We start from the raw sequence: 18,464 nt of genomic DNA, 5'->3' as shown, positions 1-18,464 counted from the left end.
ACTGTGGCTCAGGTGGTAGAGCTAGCCTTAAACCAAAGAAGCTCAGGGACAGCACCTAAGCCCTGATTTCAAGCCCCAGGACTGGCACAAAATAAATAAATAAATAAATAAAGTTCATTACAGGAGGTGGGCATATGGCTTAGGTAGAGGACATGCTTAGCATGTAAGAAGCCTTGGGTTCAATAGCAGCAGCAACACACACACACACACACACGCACACGCACACACACACACACAATTATCACCACATCAGGCCACCAGAAATTTGTGATAAAAATTAGTTCAGCCAGGCATAGTAGTATGCACCTCTTATCCCAGCCCTTGGGAGGTCAAGGTCATAGAATCAAGAGTTACAGGATAACCTGAGCAACATGGTAACATCTCTCAAAAAGGAAAAAAGTAATTACAATAGTAGTACAAATATAACAAAGTAATAGCACTGGGGGAGTAACTCAAGTAGTAGAGCAACTGCCTAGCAAGTATGAGGCCTTCAGTTCAAACCCCAGTGCTCCTCCCAAAACAAATATAACAGTTATTTGTGACTTTTTCTTGCTCCCCTGATGCTATTCATTAATACTTGAAAACTATTTTGCTTCGTCATGCTAAATCCAGTTGGACTGATTAGATGAAAAAATGTGGAAAATACAGATACATTTAATGAAAATGTTTGAAAAGCACCCTGATAAGAGTCATAAAGCTGGACTTTTTGTATATTTTTTAACTTTGAAAGTAGTTAGTAGGGCAATGCAGATCCCACTGGGGTCTCATGCAATATGAGTGGCCTCTTGAATAATAAACTTGAATAATGAACTTGAAGCTATTCTCAGATGATGTTGAAAAGTTCAATTAATTGATTACATACAGCTATGACACTATCTTCTGTCTGACTAAAGTATCTTCAATCAGCCTCCCACAGTGACCATCTTAAAGATGGTGAAGAGATAGATCCATTAAAATTAATCTCAAGAAGTTTTATTTGTAGTTGTTTTCCCCCCTCAGTAGAAATAGCAAGCAAAGGAAGCGATTCACGGGCCCTAAAGTTTCATGCCACTTATTAAGAAAGCAATTTATATTTAACACTTTCTCTCCCTAAAAGAACTCTGAACATCAGGGACAGACCAAAGGCCAAAGTAATTAAAGGAAGACAAATAAGGGACTGAACAGTTAGAGCATTACTGGCATCACCCTGTGGAAAATAGAATATGACCTTTAGGACCTCGGTGAACAAGTCTGATTGGTTGGTCCAGACCTCTGTCAAGACCTCATCTTCTCCATCCTTAAGACCTCCTGATCTTCACATGCACAATGGAATGCATTTATTCCTGAGATTGAAGAGTGAGAAGGAGGGGAGAAACTCATTGGCTTATTTTAAGAATGTCCTTAATGAATATGAAAAAGGAGATTATTACACACCCTCCTTTCTGATGCAAAAAGGCTTAGACATTCAAAAAATATGTAAATCAAGATGTCATCAAGTTCATAAGAATGGATGGCTAGAACTCCAAAATTCTCCCAAACTTTATGATTGCTTGCTGAGAGATAGCTATAGAAAATTACTTCAATGGTTATTCCATTCTTATCTCTTTAAAACAGTATATGCTCTTGCAGAGAGAAACTTAACTGTAATTATATAAGTTGGTCGACTAGAGCTGCTTCCCACACCCACATCCCCTAAGGCCAACCTAAATAGCCCCTAGATTTTGCAGATAAGATAATTGCATCCAGCTCCCAGATCTGTTCTCCTTCCTTCCCCAGGGAAATGATGTGGAGATTGGAGCACTGGCCCCCTGATGCTGGCTTGGGAAATTAGAAATAGTGAGCATGAGGGAAAGGGTCAGTGTTTATGAGGGAATGACTGGGGGAATGAAGAAGCAGCTTGTACATCTGTTTGTGGCCACAGAGCTGTGGCACCTGTCAGAGGCAGTAAGTCTATATCATACTCCAGCTCTGGGCCAATTCTTTTCTCTAGACTTTATCATACCAGGTCCACATGTCTGGGCTGACTGTTATTTCATTTTGCTTATCCTTAGTCCAAAGATCTCCTCCCTGACGTTATATTGAATTTTAATGTACTAGTAAGAAAAATAAAACCCAGAAGGTGATACTGATAGCAACTGACCAGTCATTTTCTTCTGACAAACTGACTACAACCTAAAAATTGTATGCTAAAAAGCTTCCATCGTCTTCATCTCTTTCCAAATAAAGAAATGAGAATGCAGCTCAACACTAGTGCCACAAAAGGAAAGGAAGGGGAGAGGAGGAGGGGAAGTGGGAAGGGGGGAAGGAGGGAAGGAGGGAAGGGAGGAAGGAAGAAAGGAAGGAAGAAAAGGAAGGGAGGGAGGGAAGGAGGGAGGGAGAGGGAGGGAGGGGAGAAAGACTGGCTAAATGATGCATGGATAGGAGGACACAAGAAAGGGAAAGACATGAACTTAGTCAAGATTGTATTACTAGTAGAATTTGGGTCTCAAGTAATTTGCTGTCTATTTTTGAGTGTTTTTCTTTCACATGAAATTATTGCTTGGATAAACTCATACAAATCTTATACGTCCTTGCCCTTTACCCCTTCTTCTAGTCTGTCATCCCCAGAAAACTCAAATTTGGCCACAAAAATGATTTCCTAAGGCTGAAAAGTACATAGCTCAACTGGTAGAGCACTTCCCTAGCAAGTGTGAGGCCTTAAGTTCAAACCCCAGTACCACCAATCAAGTACTGAACAAAGATTATTTCCTGTTCTGAGTTCAAATCCCAATACCATCAGTAGACAGATGACCAAACAAAGATGCTTCCTAAGGGCTGGTACAGCTTCACCTGACTGGGGGCTGGTCCCAGGCTTACCCACGCTCATGGAGGAGACTTCTACTGACTGCTTAGTGTTCTAGAGACTGTTAGTGTTGGGTTCACTCTCCACCTGAGAACCCAGGGAGAGACATCTCTGTTCCCACTCACTCCCTCAGCACTTTGAGTACAGTAGCTTCTTGGTTTGAACCAGTGGCATCTAAATCTCTGGCAGGATTCAGACATGAAAAATAGTCCCTGTCTTTCAGAGCTCACACTAAATCTCCTCTCCCTCCAGACTCTGCCACAGAGACAGGCTATAAGTTAAATCCAGGACAGGATTCCCAGAAAGATAAATTCAAATGTCAGGACTTAACAACCTTCCTGGAGTCAGCATGTGCAGAAATGAATATTGCTTGTCCAATGCCCTGGGGTGAATTTAGCTTAGTCCCAAGGAACACAAAGGGGATTGTGAGGAGGAATCTGTCTACCTAAGGTTCAAATGGCAAATATTAAATATTTAATATATTTGAATTATAGTACAAATCCTCCCTGTGCTCAATGTTTTTGAGAGAAAATTTTAGTGCCAAATGGCCACCATTCTTCCCTAGGATCTGAGTTCAAGCCCCAGAACTGGCACCAAAGGAAAAAAAAATCCAGGGTAGTTCATACACACTTGTCTATTTTATATAGCATGAAACACGAGGAAACTTGGTTTTAAAATAGCTTCAGTTGAAACGTACTGACATCATACAAAAGTATTATCATAGGTCAGAAGTAGTAGTGTGGGACATGCAGAAACGATAGAAATGTCAGCCTGCTGCTGTTCAAGGGCAGAGGAAGATGCTGGGGTCACTTGGGAGAGATGGCGAAATTAACGAAGTGTCTATTCTCCTTGTTGCTTCCTCAGGAAGCCATCCAGAGGGCTAAGCCCATGTATTCTTTGGCATGAATGTGATCTTGCTCTGCCCTCACTCAGGTCTGCATTTATTAACCTTACATTTGACCTTGAAGAGACCACTATTTGCATTTGCTCTGAAAACTCATAAATTAGCATGTTCCCATCCCTGCACACATCAGGGTTTGCATACTGTGTATGTACACCATCTTGTGTGTCTAGAACATGTGCACATGCACACATACATCTGTTTTACAAACCCATCTTGCAGGGCACAATAATTCCGAAACACACACATGTGGCCTCACCAATCCAAAAGACCCTGTGGGCTAAACTTCTGTGGACCCCCCTCTCCTCTCTCTTTGCAGCTCAGTCAAAGACCCACAGTGGAAGAACTTCGGGAAAGGAAGATCCTCATCCGCTTCAGTGACTATGTGGAGGTGGCCGATGCTCAGGACTACGACCGGAGGGCAGACAAGCCATGGACCCGCCTCACCGCCGCTGACAAAGTATGCCAAGGGGACAGGGAGTGAGGATGGCTATGTGGGAGACATCTTGTGTGCTCCTTCTCCCACCCCTTGCCCTCAGCCATCAGCAAGAAGGTCACTTAGACCAGGTATAAGACAGACTAGTCTTTCTGTGCACTAAAACAGAATGCCTGAGATGGGGTAATTTTATAAGGAAAGAAGTTAATTTAGTGTCACTGTTGTAGAGGCCAGGAAGTCCAAGTTCACACATCTGGTGAAGACCTCAAGGTGTTTTATAACAGGACAGGAGCCAGCAGCTGGGTGCTAGTGGCTTGTAATCCTGACTACTCAAGAGGCTGAGATCTGAGAATCAGGTTTCAAAGCCAACCCAGACAGAATAGTCTATGAGACTCTTACCACCAAAAAGCCAGAAGTGGATCAAGTGGTAGAGCACTAGCCTGAGTATAAAAGCTAAGGGACAATAGCTGACCCTGGGACATACTCTCTCTCTCTCTCTCTCTCTCTCTCTCTCTCTCTCTCTCTCTGCCAGAGAGTTTTTTTTTTAAGTAATCTTGCTTTATATTTTTAGCAGCCCACTCTTGCTGTAACTGATCCACTTCCTTGAGAAAAGCATTCATCACTCTTGATGACCTCATTGCCTCTTAAAGACCTCACTACCTCCCTGAGCATTAAAGTTCTAACACATGGATTTTTCCTTTAAGCCATAGCTTGGGAGGCTATTCCCAAAGAGGCAAGATAGTGCTTTTCCAAGCAGTGGACAGTTTAAGGGCATGAAGCTCCAGGCTTATCCCTAGACATGAGGCTCCAGGCTCATCACCAACTGTGTGAAGAGCTCACTGTCCTCCAGTGAAGGAGGCACAGGACTGAAAGAAGCCAAAGCCACTGTGTTTGCTATTCTTGTCCTAAACGGGAGAAATAGAACACTAATCACAGTCATATCAACAAGCATCACTTGCTGCATTAGGTGCTCCTCAATTTCCCCCAAGAAGAGGAATCTTAGGAGGTCCAGCGAACAATCTAGGTGATTGTTTTCCCCTCTCAACAAAAGGAATTCTCAATGTAAGAAGAAAAAAACCCACATTAGTCATGTGATACTGCGTGCTGACAGGCTCTTCATTCCAGGCTGCCATTCGGAAGGAGCTCAATGAATTTAAAAGCACTGAGATGGAAGTTCATGAGTTGAGTAGACACTTAACAAGGTTAGTATCCAGGAGGGATTGCCGGGGTTCCTCCCTCCCATCCAGTGGCAGTAATCATTTCCAAAAGAACCTCTCCTGTGGGTCACAAGCGATTTGGCTGGTGTCAATGAGAGAAGGTAAAGGAAAGGTCCACATGAATTTCTACATTTTCTCTAAGTAAGATAAGGAAGGCTGAAGTTTTTTTTTTTAAGCATTCTGAAACCTCGCTTTTTGTTTTTCTTAACTGTATTTTTTTTGTCTTTTCTTTTTTGGTACTGGGGATCGAACCCAGGATGTCGCACTTGCTAGGCAAGTGCTTTGCCACTGAGCTACATCCCAGCCCCTGAAACCTCGCTTTTTAATTCGTTCAAATGAAAAATGTGGCAAGCACCATACTGCCAATAACCCAGAAGTGAGCTTTTTTGAAAATCTAAAGTGGAAAGAAAAGAATGGCATGGCTACCAGTTCCCATCCAGTCAGCAGAGGCCAAAGCCACATAGACCTTCCAGAGTGAGCTCATGTCTGTGATTTGATGCCTTTCTCTAAGACAGTCCTGGGTGATGACATTGAGGACACTGAGGCATGGAACCAGTAAGGGGCTTATCAAAGGTCACATGGCTGGTTAGCAAGTAAGCAATTGCCTTCATTCTTCCACCTCCATCCTGCTGCTAGATCCAGGCCCAGGGATGGACCCAGCCCCACAGAGCTGCCTAGTTTAGCCCTTAGGAACCCCAGATTCAAACTGTCATAAAACTAGAGGGGGGGCTTGGTAGAACTCAAGTACTCAGGTGTGCTCCTGTGTGGAGTGCTATACCTCCTCCAGTCACTATCACCAACAGAGCATCTGAGGATGGGAAGTGGTCTTGTGGAATCCAATGCTTTTCACAGCCCCTTGGTCTTGATTAAGTTATTTGTTTTCCTAGGTTTCACCGACCTTAACAGTGGAATTGCTCTTGAGTACTCTGCTGTCTTCAAAACATAAATTTATAAGAACCATAAGTGCTGGTATTTATTCACTTCCCCATTATGATGTAAATCTTCTGAACTGCCTTTTTTTAAAAAACAAAAAAGAAGAAGAAGAAGAAGAAGAAGAAGAAGAAGAAGAAGAAGAAGAAGAAGAAGAAGAAGAAGAAGAAGAAACAAAATAAAAGGAAACACAATCAGGATTCTATGTGTGACAACATCGTGATGGTGACCAATGCTCCATGAGAACTGCAGGCTCTACTTCCAGTACCGAAATGGGTTCCAAGCAGCCAGCAGGGCGCAGACAGAAGACCTCGCAGAGGTGGAGTGGTCCTCGTCCTCTCCATCCAGGCCTGGCAGGCACGGTGTTGGTTTAGTCTGTGATGAATTCCCTCCTCACAAGGGACTGTCGCCTGAGGCCAAGGATGTGGGAGGTGTGGCCTAGTGTGGGAGCAACCATACAAAGTTGGCCTTCTAGACTTGGCCAAATGCACTAGCTCCAGAAGAGGCACCTGTCCCAGGGAATCCCTGAGGGGGATATGAGGAAGGAGGGAGTTCTCCCGGGTCACTCCTATCCTTTCTCTTCAGTTCTTTCCTGGGGAGTCTGTTCTAGCCTGTTGGTCCTGAGCATGTGTGAGGTGGACAGGGGGAAAGCTGGTGCGGAGCTCCATGCTGCCCCCTAGCCTGAGCAGAAATAACTGCCCAGATGCTCCAAAATAGAAAAGGAGAGTTTTCATCTGATCAGTTCAAACTCATTGACACACTCATGTTCAGGAAGCTCCATGTCATAGGTGATCCACACAGATGAATGCCATAGAAAAACATGGTGATAACTTGTATGAACATGAGGATCCTGTCAGGGACAGAAATTCTAGCCAGTGTCCTTCAGCTGCCCTATGCCCACCAGGGTCTACAATTATGTGGCCTGGAAGTTAATGGCTTCTGATTTGAGGATCAGGCCTGGGGACCTGTGGTTCAGAAGCCATGCCTATAAGGCTGGCTCTCCAGTCCCTGAGGGACTGGAACCTCAGCACCTCTCCATGGCCTTCCAACTCTCTCTTCTCTGACTGATGCATTTCCATGGAGACGCCAGAGCTGAGTATGGGCCAGCCATGCCAGCCCACAGAGCCCCTCCACTCCACCTATCTGGATAGAGAGAATCCTTCCTCCCTGCTGATGGTGGAAGCCTGGAGATGTGCCTCCAACAGTCCTGTGTCCTGGGACCCCAGGAAGGCAAGCTCTGTTGACAAGGGCCCTATGGTTTGGTTGTCCAAACTTTTAACAAGTGTGTTGCTAGTGAGGCTTGCTGCAGGGGCATTATTTTCCTTACCAGAGCTCTTCTGAGCCACCTGTGGTGTGCCTAACTTCAGATTTGCCACAGTCCTTCTTGGTGATGGCTCTCTCTCCACCACACATGCCCCAGGTTTAGAAAGATGCTAGCCTGGCTGTCCCTAAAAGAATCAAGGCTTCACCACCCAACTGTGTGGGAACCTAGTTACTTAAAACCCATCCATGAGGCCATGGATCTCTTTGCAGGCATTAATGTCTCCATGGCAAGACAGATAGAGGGGTGGGAAGCTCAGGATATCTCTGCAGGCAGTGCACGACTCTGTCCAGCCCGAGGACACCACTACCACTCGATCTTTTCATTATTATTTGAATGTTGAATCTGAATCATTCCTGTAGGTGGGAGAGGTATTCAGGGAAAATGTGGTTGAGATTTTAGCATGGCTGTAAACACTCTCACGGAAAGGCTTACTGACGTTTGAATGTGCTCATGGTAGGACAAGACCGCAGGGCTCTTGCATTGAACTTCTCTAAGGCAGGCACATGCTGTGGGCAGGCAGAGTGGCCCTGCCTCACTGTGGCCTGAGGTCGGCACTTCCTCTAACCAGCAGCTGTGCTTTTAGGAGGCACACGGTGTCCTGACCTGACTTCTGGGCCTTCCCCAGCCAGGAGTGAGTCCTAGGGAACTCATTCCATTGACTCCTCCCAGGAAGGCCCAGGGTTTCCCTGCTGGCCTGGGTTCTTGGGTCTTCCCCCTGGGCATAGGAGGCCCAAACTGACGTCCCTGAAGTCAGCCCACAGGCCAGGTTGTCCGCTCCAGTGCCCTGAGGCAGCAATCCCTTCTCTGCATAGGAGAAAGTGAACAGTCTCCACTGTTCCTCCTGCTAAAAGGATACCCTTTGCAGAAGTCATTGGCTCAGAGGTAAGGGTGCACCTCCCATATTCCTGAAAGGTCACTGACCTTCAGGATCAGCTATGACAAACCCACATTAAGTGGCTTTACCCAGATCAGCAGCCTGCAGGACGGGGCCCCTCTGCTGTCTCTTTCTAAAAACCTAAAGGTCTTTTAGGAAGATCTATTCACATTTTATTTTTGCCACATCATTATGACAAATGGAGCAATTTCCCCAAATGACAATTTGACCTAAATTAAGGGGGGAAAGAAAAAAAGGTGGGCTAGACAGCTTCAAATTCCCTTTCCTGAAATATGTGCAGTTCTGAGCACAGTGTTTTTGGGTGTCTCCATGCCCAGTGGAGCTTTCTGTGAATTCACATCGCTTCCCTCACATAATCAGATATTGCGCCAAACCCCACACCCTGGACTAGAGACTCTGACCTATTTGCTTTTGTGAAGTCCCTGCTAAACTTTCATATTCTTCTTCCCCTAAAGGCCCTCAAAGCCCTGTAAGAGATGGAAAACTTTAGCCTTTCTGTCAGATGAGAGAAAAACCAAACCAGGAGATGGTCAATTGTGATGAGAAGCTCTGAGTTTATTTTTCTCCCGCTTCTGAACCTGTATTTATATTTGCTGATTGAAAATTGTGGTGTGGAATTTCAGGCTGTCTCACACCACTTCCTTGCACAGCCAGTGGGCGAAGGTCACCTTCCGGTGACTTTTTCTTCCCATTTGTCTGGTGAGCCCCGAGCCAGGGGCTCTTTGCAGTTGCTCTCCGGTGTCTGTACATAGTTGTCTTTGTATAGGAGTGAGTGCGTGTGGTGAGCGTCAGTCCGTGCTCTTCTGGGTTCTTGTTTCCACAGATGACGGCTGTATGAGGAAGATGGTGTATGAATTCAACTGGATCTCTATGGCCTAGGTTTTGTACATACAGAAACTGCATGGTATTTAAATTATTGTTTGTCTGATGATGTATGCAGTTTCTTTAAAAACAAACCAAAAAAATCTAAAAAAAAAACAACCACATTTGACTACTGTGTGTTTTATTACCAACAGAACTACAAAAAATTAACTTAGTTGGGTTGGAGAAGGGTTTCAGAGAAGGGCGAAGCTCATCTGATCCGCAAAATACTATCAATGATGATACAGGGCAGGCTCCTGTGATACAGGGGAAGTATCATTGCACATAAATGAACTTTCTTCAAGGCTTTTGTATTTTAGGACTTTCTTAACTTTCAGAATACCTAAAATGTTCTGCCTAGCCAGGTGCTGGTGATTCATGTCTGTAATCCTAGCTACTCAGGAGGCTGAGATCTGAGGATCCTGGTTAGAAGCCAGCCCAGGCAGGATGAAACTCTTTTCTCCAATTAACCAGCACAAAGCCAGAAGTAGCACTGTGGTTCAAATGCTAGAGTGCCAGCCTTGAGTGAAAAAGCTAAGGTATATTTCCCAGGCCCCAAGAACAAGCCCTAGCACACACACACACATACAAAAAATGTTCTGCCCAACTTTGCTGTTTTGGGATAGTGTGTATAAGTGAACCTTTTGTTAAATCACTTAGGGTCATTTCAGTGATATTAGGTATCAATCTTAAAGTCACAGTGAATAGCTGGAGGTTCTTTACCTGGCCCTAAAGAGATGCCCAAGATAGCTTTACCTTATAGCATATAGTGAACCCTCCATCTCTACTTCCTACATTATACGGTATGATATTGACCCAGTATTTCCATTGTGTTAGGTATTATAATATAGACATGGCTTAAAGTATACAGGGGAATGTGAGCAGGCCCTAGCTAGGCAAATAGTTTATCATTTTATATATGGGACTTGAGCAATCACAGATATTAGTATTGGCCAGGGGCAAACCTCTAAAGATAGACAATTTGCCCACATCTTGAGAAGCCTGTCCTATTAAAAACAAAACAAAAAACACCTTTCAGCCAGGCACAAGTGGCTCATGCTTGTAATCCTAGTTCTTTAGGTCAAAATCTGAGGATCATGGTTCAAAGCCAGCTCAGGCAGGAAAACCTGTAAGACACTTCAATCTCTCATTGACCACCAAAAAAGCCAAAAGTAGAGCTGTAGCTCAACTGGTAGAGTGCTAGCCCTGAGCAAAAAAAGCCCAGGGACAACATTCAAGTACTGAGTTCAAGCCCCAGGACCAGCAAAAACAATACTTTCTTGCATAATCTAGTTACTAATTTAGCTTGTCGAAGGTTTAGGGGGAAGCAGGAGGGCTGGGTTTCCTACAAGAAAAAAAATCACTCTGAACCACAATATTTGCAGCCCAGCAATATGTATAGGATGTTTTCCCTGGCTGGAAGAGCTTAGTAAGGGGCTGCTCGCTGAACTCACTCTTGCCCAGGAAACACCTGTGGACTTCGTTAATTAACATGTAGGCACCCACCTAGCAGATCTGGGTGGGGCTGGGCTGGAGTCTCTGGCTAACAAGCCCTCAGGCTGGGCCAACTGCAGAAATCACCCTTCTAGGTGGTTCCAGCCTGGGAGAACAGTTGAAAGGGAGCCTCTATTCCCTTTCCATGGACCTCACATGGCCTCATGAAGGGCCTTAGTCTTTGCTGAGCACCAGCCACAAAACCCTGCTAGCTTTGTCAGTCCTAGGGATTTTGCAACCAAGCAGCTGGACTGAGTCTTGATCTAGAAGCAACGGTGGCAGCAGACACAGTAAGTGCTTTACACACAGGTTTCGGCTTCTGATCTGCAGGTTTTTTGCCCTCTCCCACGCTTCCCTCCCAAAGCTCTCTGGCTTTTCAAAGTTCTGATCTGCAGAACCAGACTACAGTTTTCCAGGGGTGCAAGGGATGGGGGGCAATGGGGAGAAGGAAGGGCATTGAGACACTCCACTCAGGCTCTGCCTGGCAAGACAGGAGAAAAAAAAATGACTGGGAAGGAATGATGGTCACGGCCACACATTCTCCCCAAGCAAGCAGAGACTTCTGGTATGTGTTCTTGCAGTGTGTACAGCCTCTGGTGATAGCAGTGACGGTTCAGATACTGCAACTGAACAATGTGGGCCATGTCCATGAATTGCTCCAGGCCTCAGGTTTGTTTGGGATTTTTTTTGTTGTTAGAAAGTGGGAGCACTGAGTTACAAGTTCTTGACCATCCTTTAGCTTGTCAGCCCTGGGGATATAGAGGGTTTTTTTTTGTTGGTTTTTGTTTGTTTGTTTTGCCAGTCATGGGGCTTTGGACTCAGGGTCTGAGCAATGTCCCTGGTTTCTTTTTGCTCAAGGCTAGCACTCTGCCACTTGAGCCACAGCGCCACTTCTGGCCATTTTCTGTATATGTGGTGCTGGGGAATTGAACCCAGGGCTTTATGTATGGGAGGCAAGCACTTTTGCCACTAGGCCATATTCCCAGCCTGATATGGGAAAGAAAGCTTGAATTAAGTCTTGTTGGAGAGTAGTTTAGAGTGCTGTTGTTCAGGTCATCAGCAAGTGGTGACAACCAGCCTCTGTCCCTCAATGCCAAGGACTGGCCTAGCATACTGCCCTCCTGAGGTACTACTCCCTCTCAGTACCCACATGAGAAATCCTAAAGCCAGATGAGCCAACAGCCTCTGCCCCCATCCCCTAGTCAGGTGTCTGGAGGGGCTGGGGAGCTTTGCTGAACCTGTTGACCCCCATGAGGCCCCATTCATTCTGTTCATTCATCCAAGGAATCAGTGGCCCCTACCTTAGTCTCCCCAGTTCCCAGTCTCCCCCACTGTGGCTGCAGATGTCGCCCTGCACAGCAGTAGCTCAGACTGGACTTGAGCTCCAGACTAGGATCTCCCCATGTCACAAAACAGCACAGACATCAAGAGCACAGGGCACTGAGCCCAGAAGGCTGTGAGGTCAAATCTAGGCCCTGCCTAACTGGCTCATGTCAAGCAAATGACTTCATCTGGATGGGTGTCCGCTGTCTCGTGTGCAAAATGGTAATAAAAGCACCAGCTTTATGGAGTTGTCAGAGTTAAAGACAGCAGTATGTACAAGGTACCTAAAACAATGTGTGTGTGTGTGAGAGAGAGAGACACAGACAGACAGACAGACCCGCCACTACACACGTACATTCGCTTGACAGACTTCCACCTCCCATCAGCACCTCCAAATCAAGACTTTTGGACTTGTTTTCCTATTTCCAAGACCCACCTGTGCTATTCCTCCTTTCCTTCCCAGTAAATGCTACCACCTGAAGCCACCTTCTCTCTCCACTTCCAGCAAAACAGGGCCACCTGCCAGTTCTGTAGAGAATCCACCCCTGCCCAGGAGTGTCCCTGCAGGTATCTCTGGCACGTGTCGAAGCAATAGTATGGGAAGGGCCACCTTGGGGACAACCAGGGTTCAGCAGGAACCTTCTGGGAATGAACACCCAAGAATCCCTCAAGCTGTCCAACAGAGGCCTCACTTAACTGACCTTGGAACTCTAATGAATCAGGGAACTCGTCAACCCCACCCCTTAAAAGTATGGGCAATGGCTTCACCTCTGGCACCAGGCACCTAACTTCTGATACTGGCTGCTTGGTCTCTTGATTGTTACCAGGGCCAGTGCTAGTAGCTCCCATGTAATCACTGTGCCTGGGAGTACATGGCAACATTTTTTGTTTAGTTGGTTGGTTTTTGTTGTTTAGGTATCTGTATGTATATATGTGTATGTATATGTGTATGTGAGAGTACTAGGGCTTGAACTCAGGGTTTTGTGCTCTTGCTTGGCTTTTTTTTTTTTAAATCAAGACTGACATGCAACCACTTGTGCCACACCTCTACTTTAGGCTTTTTGCTGGCTAGTTGGTGATAAGATTCTCTCAGATTCATCTGCCCAGGCTGGCTTTGAACATAGATCTTCAGAGCTCAGCCTCCTGAGTAGCTAGGGTTACAGGTGTGAACCACCAGTGCCTGACCACTGAACAGTTTTGGTACAATCTTCCACTTAACCCAAAACACCTTGCTCATGATGGAACACAGGCCTGTACAACCATGTGAGCCAATACACAGATTGTTGAATAGCAGAATGACTTCTAAACACAGGCTAATTGACTCTAGGGCAGCCCTCAACTTTCCACTCAGCCAGTCCATGTACTACTTTACCTCTGAGTTCCCAGTGTCCATCCACGTATCCCTATTGCCAAGTGATGACCTTACCCTCTGATAATGGGGAGCGGGGAGCAGGGACCAGGAAATATATCCACATCTCTCCAGCCCTCCACATGCTGCCCTTCTGCAGTGAGACTGAGGTTCCCACCAGTGGGACCTTCCTACTGCCAAATGACAGCCACTCGACAGCCCGTGTTTATGACTTCCTGCAAGGGATATAGTCTTGATCAAGGCCCTAGTGCTGTGTGGACCCCACCTGAAGTCACAGCAAAAGCAAGGAAGAATGGCAAACTGCCTAATGTCAGAAAAGCATGCCTTGAGTATTTGATCAATTGTGGGTAAGCATCCAACTCCTTCCTAGAAGTTACTTTGTAATTAAAAAGATTTTTTTTTTATAAAAAGGAGCAGGAAATTAGGACCTTAATCAAAGTTTTCCATATTTCATCCTGGAAAGCCACAATGGGCCAGTATTTCCAGGGAACCAGTACCCTAGATTAAGGCAAAGAGGCCTTGTTCAAGGCACTGATGTATTTGTTCCACGGTTATTACTTGAAAATATAATGCTAATCCTTCCTCCAAGTTATGACAACCAGACTAGGCATATCCTAGACTGAAGTGGATTCCCAGACTCTTTCTTTCCTTATTTGAGATGAATTCAGCCTTTGTAAGTTGTTTGGTCTCTGAGCCATTGTGTTTCCTGCATGGTGGTTATCATTACAGCAGTGGCTCTTTTAAAAAGAAAAACAATAATAAACAAAAAACAGAAACTGGGCACTGGTGACCCACACCTGTAATCTGAGCTAGTTAGGAGGATGAGATCTAAGGATCCCTATTCAAAGCCAACCCAAGCAGGAAATTCTGAAAAATCTTATCTCCAATTAAACCACCAAAAAGCTAGAAGTGGAGGAGCTGTGCCTCAAGGGGTCGAATACCAGCCTTGAATGAAGCTACAGGACAGCTCCCAAATCCCGAGTTCAAGCCCCAGTATCTGCACCAATACCACAACACCAACACCAACAAAAGAAAATGGTGGCAGGAGGAAGGAGCATGCTGGTCTGTTCCTTAGTGCCTGTGGAGTGGGATGTCACTGGTAACATCTTGTCCAGAGGGGGCCTCAGGTCGCTGTGAGACCTGTAATCCAAACCCCCACCTGGAGGAAGGCAAGACCGGCTGTGCAGCCTCACTGATGGAAACGTTGTGTGCATTGATTGAGCTCTTTGTTTCAGAGAGTCCCCATAAAGGAACAAATAACAGTAAATCTTTGGTCCCCCTCCAAAGCCCTCCGGCCAGTCTCCCACCCACTGGGACTGATAGCTGTGTCGGCTGTGAGATCATATCTGGGCCTCTCTGCTCACATCTGGACCATCCCCTCCTGGGATGCTCAGAGCTCACAAAGTCCCAGTGTGCCTGCTCTCTACAAGGCTCAGGGGTACTCGTAGCACAAGCGCCCACTGACAAGAGCTGGCCCTGTTCCCTCTGTGTGCTGATTGTTGCTGAGGCACTAGGGACACTTTCCAAGCCAGCTGTCACCTCTGTCAACCCCATCATATGGCCTCACCCGGCTGCTCTACACCCATCTTGCTCTGACAAGAGCTCCTTGTTGTAGTTCAGCTTCTCTTGGATTTTCCTCGAATCTATCTAGCACTGTGACATCAGCCTAGGGTGAGGAAAACCCCTATCTTTCATTCTAGAAAAGCCTATGAGATAGCAGTGCTCACTTAGGCTCACAGAAGTTGGTTCTAAAGAAGGGAACGTGAGATTGGAGTGTGGAGAGACACAGACTCTTTTATCTTGGTTGCCTTTTTACCTCCCTACCCCCACCACACACCCCTACTCCTCTCCATTAAAAAAAAATCCAGAAGGCCAGGAAATATGCATGGTACAGGGTATCCTTTATAGAATACATGTGAACAGAGAAACAGGTGGTGTGCGATCTGTGGACTCGCACAGGTTCTCATTTCAATCCTATCAAATTTTAAAAGGACCAGGAGACCATAAGGAAGTGCAGGTATCTTGAGACCACACAGCAGCTGAGCAAAGAAAACAGCAGAGCTATCAGGACAAGTGCTGAGAGGGTGCAACTGTGCCATGTGTTCCTGGTCACCTCAGGTAAGTGCACCTCTTGTGATTTGCAGTGTACAGATGTGGATTTTGTACTTCAGGAACACCCTAGCCACACATGTGTGTGATGGTATGCATTGGAAGGAAGGGCCAGGATTGATGGTGCTGGGTTTGGAGGATGGTTGAGAGAAATGAAGAGCAAAGTGGATCTCAGGTGTGGGTAGGCAAGGTGTGGACAATTCATCCTGGTTGGACATAGTTTACTCTAGGCTCTGATCATTAGGAGAGAGCCAGTGCTCAGTGTCAATGGGCTCAGCAGCAAAGCAGTGAGGGGAGTGGCCTCTTCCAGGCCTCCATGCTGGGCTCAGCAATTGTAGAGTCAGGTTTCTCAAGGTCACATTGAAAGCAGCTCATTCTCCCTGCCTTCCTCCCATTCATGGGATGTCAGTATGAGAAGGGGTCCCACGCTCAGCCTTTCTAGGCATGGTGGAGGCTGTGGTGCTGGACTCAGCCAGCATGCCCATGTCACTCCTCAGTGTCACTCCTATCCCCCAGATGACCCATCAGCACTGTCACTGATGGCCACCCTGAGCCCCACCCACTCCCCACCAGGGAATCCAGTTCTGCATGGGGACATTGTGCCACTCGCTTTCAACCCTCATCTTCACTTTACAGGCAAGGGAACTGAGTCTCATGGGGAACAGAGTTGCATCAGCAATCAGAAAACTCAGGGATTCTGAGTCTTAGTCCATCCTTGAGGTTGCTTGTGTTCTAAGTTGGCTGCTGAAGTTCCAGCCATTATGCATTGTTCCAGGCAGAGGATAAGAAGAAAGATTACCTGTCAGCTGAGTAAATCCTCTTTAAGAAGTATTTTCTGGCTGGGGGTTGGTGGCTCACATCTGTAATCCTAGCTACTCAGGAGGTTGAGATCTGAGGATGGTGGTTCAAAGCCAGGCTAGGTAGGGAAGTCTGTGAGACTCTTACCTCCAATTAATACCAAAAAAAACCTCAGAAATGGGGCTGTGGCTCAAGCGTTAGCCTTGAGTTCTTTAAGACTCAGGGACAGCTCCCAGGCCCTGAGTTCAAGCCCCAGGGCTGGCACCAAAGAAGGAAAGGAAAGGAAAAGAAAAGGGAGAGGAGGGGAGGTAAAGGGAAAGGGGAGGTAAGGGGAAAGGGAAGGGAAAGCGAAAAGGAGGGGGAAGGGAAAGGAAGGGGGAAGGGAAAGAAAATGGAAGGGAAAGAAAGGGAAGGCAAGGGGAAGGGAAGGAGAAGGGAAAGGAAAGGAAGAAAGAAAAGGAGGAAGGAAGGGAGGAAGGGAGGGAAAAAGATTTTTTAAAAAACAATATTTTTAGACATCTTGCTTTCCACCTTATTGACTATTTCTTTTAACAAAAGAGCCTAGGAAATAGTTTTGTTATCATACTCCTGGCCTCAAATAAATTTGGGGCCTGATTAGTAAGAAAGACGGGGATGATGGATAATGGATAACCCATGGCTGGTGATTGGTTACCTGCCACAGTGCTGTCCTAGGTAATGAACTCATGGGTGACAGGATTTCTGTGATGTGGGCTGGTAGGGGCAGGGTGCAATTTAATGAGAACAAGCTATCTTCATCCTGAGATTGGATTCCTGGTTGGAGGAACTGTGTCATAAGGTTTTAGCAGCAGCTTAGAAGTGAGGGCAAAGAAATCATTTACAAATGTGACCCATGGGTAGGTATTTACCGTGGCATATTGATTTCTTTAGGGATCAGGTTAAATCTTGTATTAGGTAAAATCCACGTGACACACTGTGGTCCCAAAGGGCCAGCATAGTCAGGAGGCTCATTTGAAATGCAGAACTCCAGCCCTTCCTATATATATTGACAAGATTTGCAGTGACAAGGTTCAGTCAATTGTGCACAGTAAAAACAGAGACCCCTGTTTCAATGCAGGGTCTTACAGCCCCTACAGTGGGCCTCCCACCCCTACACTGCCTCCTGGTTTATAGATGAGGGCAATGTGCCCAAGCAAGGCGTCTAGGCAAGCACTGCCTCTCAACTGGTTTGCCCCATGGTGGGGGGGGGGGGGGGAGAGAGAGAGAGAGAGAGAGAGAGAGAGAGAGAGAGAGTGTGTGTTTTGCTAATGATGAGCCAGGGCTCTGTGCATGCTAGGCAAAAGCTTTACCATTGAGCTCCATCCTCTAGCTCCCCAAAAAAGGTATTTTAAGACTCAGAGATGAAATACTAATGGGTTTGGTGAGACCCATTAGACCAGCAGCCAGGACCTAGAATCTGTTTAACCACCAGCTAACCTTGTCTAACCCACTTTACCGGAACCTTGCTTCTCTTATCTGGCTTCCTCCAGATGGACATTCCACAGGGCTAGCCATGCCTCCCATTTTGTCTGTGATCCATCAGCCATAGCAGCCACTGACCCTGACTTTAGGTTCACCTGATTGTCACCTGGCTTGATGAGATCTAGTGTGGCCTGCAGACCCAGATGTGAGCTACAGATGTGAAGTCCCATGCCTTCCCCAGAGCAAATAAGACACAGCTGCTGCCAGCAGGGCCCCCACCCCTACCTCAGTTCTCCTATATGACCCAGGCGGAGGCCTAAGGAAGGCAAAGCTGATTGCTATACACTTCTAGAGCAAGCAAGACTTAGTAGAGGTGATTGCAAAGGAAACACCTGGCTGGGCAAGACAGTTTGCCAAAGCTGCCAGTGGGGTGCCGACTGCCCACCTGCAGCAGCTGGCAAAAATCAGGCAGAAAAAGCCACTCAGACTTAGCAGAGGCTGAAGCCTCCCGGTACTGGACAGGAATCTGATTGACAGACTCGTTGG

General features: G+C 46.3%; 1 protein-coding gene across 11 annotated transcripts in view; it reads left to right on the top strand.

Moving 5' to 3' along the window:
- The window catches only part of Phactr1 (phosphatase and actin regulator 1), a 432,942-nt gene extending 426,517 nt beyond the window's left edge, over positions 1 to 6,425 (top strand). For all 11 annotated transcript variants that reach the window (XM_048348462.1, XM_048348465.1, XM_048348459.1 and 8 more), the window contains 3 exons: positions 4,042 to 4,182; positions 5,284 to 5,360; positions 6,263 to 6,425. In XM_048348462.1, the coding sequence (XP_048204419.1) occupies positions 4,042 to 4,182; positions 5,284 to 5,360; positions 6,263 to 6,278 (234 nt within the window). In that variant the 3' untranslated portion in view covers positions 6,279 to 6,425. The remainder of the gene's footprint in view (positions 1 to 4,041; positions 4,183 to 5,283; positions 5,361 to 6,262) is intronic.
- The last annotated feature ends 12,039 nt before the right edge of the window (positions 6,426 to 18,464 follow it).

The sequence above is a fragment of the Perognathus longimembris genome, chromosome 6 (assembly GCF_023159225.1).
Source record: "Perognathus longimembris pacificus isolate PPM17 chromosome 6, ASM2315922v1, whole genome shotgun sequence".
Lineage (NCBI taxonomy): Eukaryota > Metazoa > Chordata > Mammalia > Rodentia > Heteromyidae > Perognathus > Perognathus longimembris.
Note: the sequence above shows the minus strand (reverse complement) of the source record. Positions and strands in the feature narration are given on the sequence as shown.